The sequence below is a fragment of the Sesamum indicum genome, linkage group LG8 (assembly GCF_000512975.1).
Source record: "Sesamum indicum cultivar Zhongzhi No. 13 linkage group LG8, S_indicum_v1.0, whole genome shotgun sequence".
Taxonomy (NCBI): Eukaryota; Viridiplantae; Streptophyta; class Magnoliopsida; order Lamiales; family Pedaliaceae; genus Sesamum; species Sesamum indicum.
Window position 1 is genome coordinate 1588786 of NC_026152.1, and position 5268 is coordinate 1594053.

The following is a 5268-nucleotide window of genomic DNA, read 5'->3' on the forward strand; positions in this document are numbered from 1 at the left end:
AAAACTGAACACAAGCCTGGTCTTTGTTTTTTTCGCCAGCTACCAGTTGACTAACGGCACACGACAACTCACATGCTATTTCCATTAGTTGTTAATGGAACAGGACTATTTCTGTTAAAAAAAATAGGATTTTGGGACTAAAGGTGTTGAACATGTAAAGCGTGAGACTGCAAGTGAGAAGGACCCTATCTACTGAGACCAAAAGTGATATTTTGCCCAGTTGACAGTCACGTGCCGTTTCCGTTAATTGTTAACCGAATAGGACCATTTCTGTTAAAAAAATTGAATTTTGGGACTAAAGATATTGAATACGTAAAGTGTGGGACTACAAGTGAGAATGACCATATCTAATAGGACCAAAAATGATATTTTACCTTATTTTATGAGATTAAAAAGCATTGGGCACGTTGATGTTAGGCTGGATGGATTATATCCATAGCACACCTCCTGGAGCAACTAGGTAGCAGCCAATCCTCCGAAGCACGTGCTTCCTGCACATATTTGTGTATATAAATAGACCACTATCTCCACCTTCATAAATTCACCATAAACTCACTATTATTTGGATTTTCTAGTACATGCAAACCCCATATACACTTACGTACTTGTAATAATCTCCACCATGTTGTTCCAATTCATATTTCTACTCCTCATCACTACTCTTACGTTTTGTACGTTAATTAGGCATACTAAGATGAGCAAGAAGACGAGGACGAATAACCCTCCAGGCCCTCCAGGCCTCCCCTTCATCGGCAACTTGCTTCAATTCGACAAAGCCAAACCCCATATCTACCTATTTCACCTTGCCAAGAAATACGGCCCCCTCGCCTTCTTGAAGCATGGGTCCACCCCGATTCTCGTCGTTTCCTCCCCGAGAATGGCGAAACTCGTGCTGAAAAATCACGATCTCGCCTTCTGTAGCCGGCCGCCGGTTCTTGGGCAGCAGAAGCTAGCGTATGACGGCATAGACATGGCGTTTTCCCCTTACAACCATCACTATAAGGCGATGAGGAAGGTGTGCGTCCTCCATTTGTTCTCTCCCAAACAGGTGCACTACTTTCGTCCCGTTCGTGAGGACGAAATCTGTCGGATGATCTCCAAGATTTCGGGGCTTGTGAACTTGAGCGATGTGGCCATGTCATTGGCCAGCAACCTCATCTGCAGGGTTGCGTTTGGGAGGAGATACGATGAGGATGAGTTTGAGAAGATGAGGTTCGACAGGCTTGTGATTGAGGCTCAGGCTCTGATGGTGAGCTTCTATTTCTCGGATCATTTTCCGGCAGTGGGTTGGCTGGATAAGGTGTCGGGATTGTTGGGCAGACTCCGCAAGAATTGCAAGGAGTTGGATGTGTTCTATGAGCAACTCATCGACGAGCACCTCAACCCGGCCAGGCAAACACCTGCTGGTAGACAAGACATCATTGATCTCATGATTCAACTCAAAGACCAAAACACTTCTTCACTAGATTTGAGTTGGGATCACATTAAGGCGTTGCTCATGGTATAGCATACTGACCTTCTCTTAGTGTGTGTGTATATATATATATATTGACCTTCTCTTAGTACAGCACCGCAATAAACATGAAACATGTAGATATATATAGGCTGTGATTAGATGGTACTAAGTTTAGGAAGAACATGAAATGATTTGAGATACATTTTTATAATTAAGTTTTTTCTTAGGAAAGAAATATTATAACCATGATTATAATAATATCGATACAATGATAGACCATTTGGGAGTAATAGATATAGCTTTTCTTTTCTTTTCCCCTAAAATTTGGAGATTTTAGAGTTTAGGTCGATTTTGTTTTCCAAAATCGGTTTTAACAAGGCAAATCAATTACATAACAAGTATATTACATTTATGGTATAATTAATTCATCAAGATTGATCAAACCTGGTTAGGGGTAGAATTTTCCAATTTCGACAAGGAAGTAATCTTGCGAAAGAAATAAGATTGATAAATTTTGGAACGAATAAAGTAGAAATAAACCTTATAATCAGCAAAACTCACTTTAAAAGACAAACTTCGGTTGTTTTTGAGTCCTTTTAATTATTATTGATTTTAATGTTTTTGATGTTTTACACAGAATCTATTTGTTGCCGGAACTGATACAGTAGCTGCAGCAGTGATTTGGGCAATGACAGGCCTCATGCTGAACCCTGCAGTCATGAAGAAAGCACAGACAGAAATCAGGCAATTCATAGGCGAAAAGGGAAAAGTAGACGAAGACGACATAAAAAACCTGCCGTATCTCAAGGCGGTGGTGCTGGAAACTCTGAGGCTCTACCCGCCAGCCCCACTCTTGTTCCGAACACAAATACTGGACGAAGATTGCGTCGTGGACGGGTACAAGATCAAGCCCGGCACATCGGTTATCATCAATGGATGGGCTATTGGGAGAGACCCTGAAACCTGGCAGGATCCGGAGGAGTTCCAGCCTGAGAGATTCATGACTAGCAATGGTGGCGTGGTGGATGTGAGTGATAAAACTGGGGAATTTGAGATGATCCCATTTGGAGGGGGGAGAAGGGGTTGCCCTGGAATGGGAATGGGGCTGATATCAGCAGAGCTTGCGTTGGCGAATCTTCTCTACTCTTTTGACTGGGCGTTGCCGGCAGTTGCGCCCGGCAGCAACGCGCAAGACGTAATTGACACTGTTGCATTGCCGGGACTCACCACGCATAAGAAAAGCCCACTTCTTCTTGTGGCCACCACGCCTGCATAATATTAGTCATGTGATTGGTTTGATTAGATCAAATTTAATCGAAAAAAATATATTATTAGATGTACGTTATATCTATTTAATAATTACGTGTGTTTAATTTACTGTAAGGATACGCAACATGTAGGATCAATTGTGTGATTTTTCACTATTTGATATATTTATATACACCTTATATATATTAAAATTTTGCATTTTATTTGATTTATGACCGTAGAGGAAGTACAAGAAGTTTTTCTAAAAGGATTTACGGTAACTTCTATGATCTCGAAATGATGCAGAAAAAGATAATATCATCAAAATAAAATTTAAAAAAAAATAGAAAAACGAGATCTTCCAATAACTTAAAATTTCTAACACTGAAATCTAGTTCATGAATTAATCTGAGCTTGTAGGGACGATTTTGTAGTTTAGAAAGACGAAGGTGTTGAAAAAAGAAAAAAGAAGTATCACCTGAATCACATTTTACGACACCAAACAAAATCACATTTTGCATCGATCAATTATACAACAAATGTTCATTGCACTCGTTATAAAGTTAACTTCAGTTTGATCAAATCTACTCCAAAATTGGTGAGGAATTGGTGGAAATTGCAGTAAACATATTTGTAGTTCTCAAAAAAAAAAAAAAATAGATAAAAGAAAGGAAATATATATATGTGTAACACTATGCACTAATGAAGTAAAGTGGTATTTTAGTAACCATAAGAATTATTTTCCGTCTCTATATCCGTCGCTATCAAAGACACAAAAATATCCGTCTCGAATTTTTCGTCTCTGATATCTTATTTTCTTGTAGTGAAATACCTTCAACTTTTAGACAAGTTTTGGATTCATTTATCTTATTTAAGGTCTTTACAATCCTTCCCAGCCTGATATATCCTAAACCCTAATATATACGGACTCACCATAAGTATTAGATTATTTTCGTGGTTCACCTGTAATCGTATAATTAAATAAAACTTATAAATAGTTACCTCCAATGTGCATGGTACAATCTGTGCTATCGTAATGATCTGTTTACGATCTTTATTATTCTTTTCCTACATTCTATTGATTTAAGCATTAGAGGATTATAATCGTAATTTTTTGGTGCAATTCTAACTATTGTAGGTTCACCGTTAGATAATCAAATTTATATTTTGGAAAAACACATAAGAAAATAGAACCATTAGTTGAATTTACAGAAAGTGATTATTAGAATATGATACAGCGCACAAAATATATATATGATGTTATGATATAGTCCTCATTCGTGATAGCTACTACTGCAAATAGGATTTTTTATTCCAAATTTTATTGTATTTTTTTATTTTAATTAATATATATACACCACGTATATCAAATTCTTCGTTGAATAAAATGAATGATATAACTTTTATACATATAATATATACATATATATATTAAATAAAATAGAAGATATGACGTAAATTGAAGTAGAAATTCAATGGTTGCTAATGCTAATTAATGAAGCCTGAAAGTCACATCTCCAAACCATTACACGTGAAATTAATATCAAAATTATTTTTCTTTTAGTCAAAGTATTGTAAATCAAATATTTGAAGGATGATGCACAGAAAATTTCTTTTTACTTGTATTTTTTTTAAAAATTAAAATTACATGACACCCTTAATGATCTTTATACCCCACGAATCCGAACTATGTCGGGAGCGCATAAATTAGGATCGATGTGGTCAGTTTATATTATCAATTTGCTCTAATATATATATATATATATATATATATTAAGAATTAATTTATAAGCCATGCATGTTTGTGATGCAACATGTGACGTGATTGGTGTCGTAAAATATTATTTATTTTAATTTATATAAAATATTATGATTTTATTTTGTAAGGATGCATTGCTAAGGAAAAGAGACTTGAAAATTTATATGTCGGTCAAACTCTTCGTCTGCAACAAATAATTGAGAGACACATAATGGCATCGGTATGAATTAATGGTGAAATTGAAATTAAAAAATCAGATTATTTGATACTTGATTTATATCGATCAGTAAAACCTTGTTGGATCGGCACTTGATTTGTTAAACTTAATAAACGGATCTTGAATAGAAATTTTCATTCCATGAGTTTTCAAATTCGATTTGAGCTCAAATGAATTAGTAAAAAAATACTAAGATATGCTTGAGAATATCAAATTACCCAACTTGATTTGTATTTGAATTTATTAAAGCTCGTCTGTGATCGATTCAATTAGTAAATCAAACCAAGTTCAGACATACTTTGCCCAGGTAAAATTATAATTTTTGTCTTATAACTAAAGATGTTGGTATTTTTATTCTATACGAATTGATTTTTAGGACTAAACTTGGATTTTAATTAGGTCATGTGCAAGTCACATATAATTTTCCAACTAAAATGGCTGAAAAGAATTAAAATTATTGAAATTTTAAATTTACAAGATTAAATTACAAAATTAATTTTTACAAGATAAAAAATGGGAACCCTTAATTAATTACTTTGTCGTCTACTACCCACTTTGGCACGTTACGTTGATGTGAAAGAGTTTGGC

At 35.2% G+C, this 5268-nt stretch overlaps 1 protein-coding gene across 1 annotated transcript; it reads left to right on the forward strand.

The window, feature by feature from the left end:
- On the forward strand, positions 554-2895 carry LOC105167395 (cytochrome P450 83B1-like; the record flags this gene model as incomplete). The annotated part of the gene is made up of 2 exons (XM_011087090.2): positions 554-1501; positions 2094-2895. Coding segments are annotated over 2 exons (1587 nt in total), but the record flags the coding sequence as incomplete, so codon positions are not given.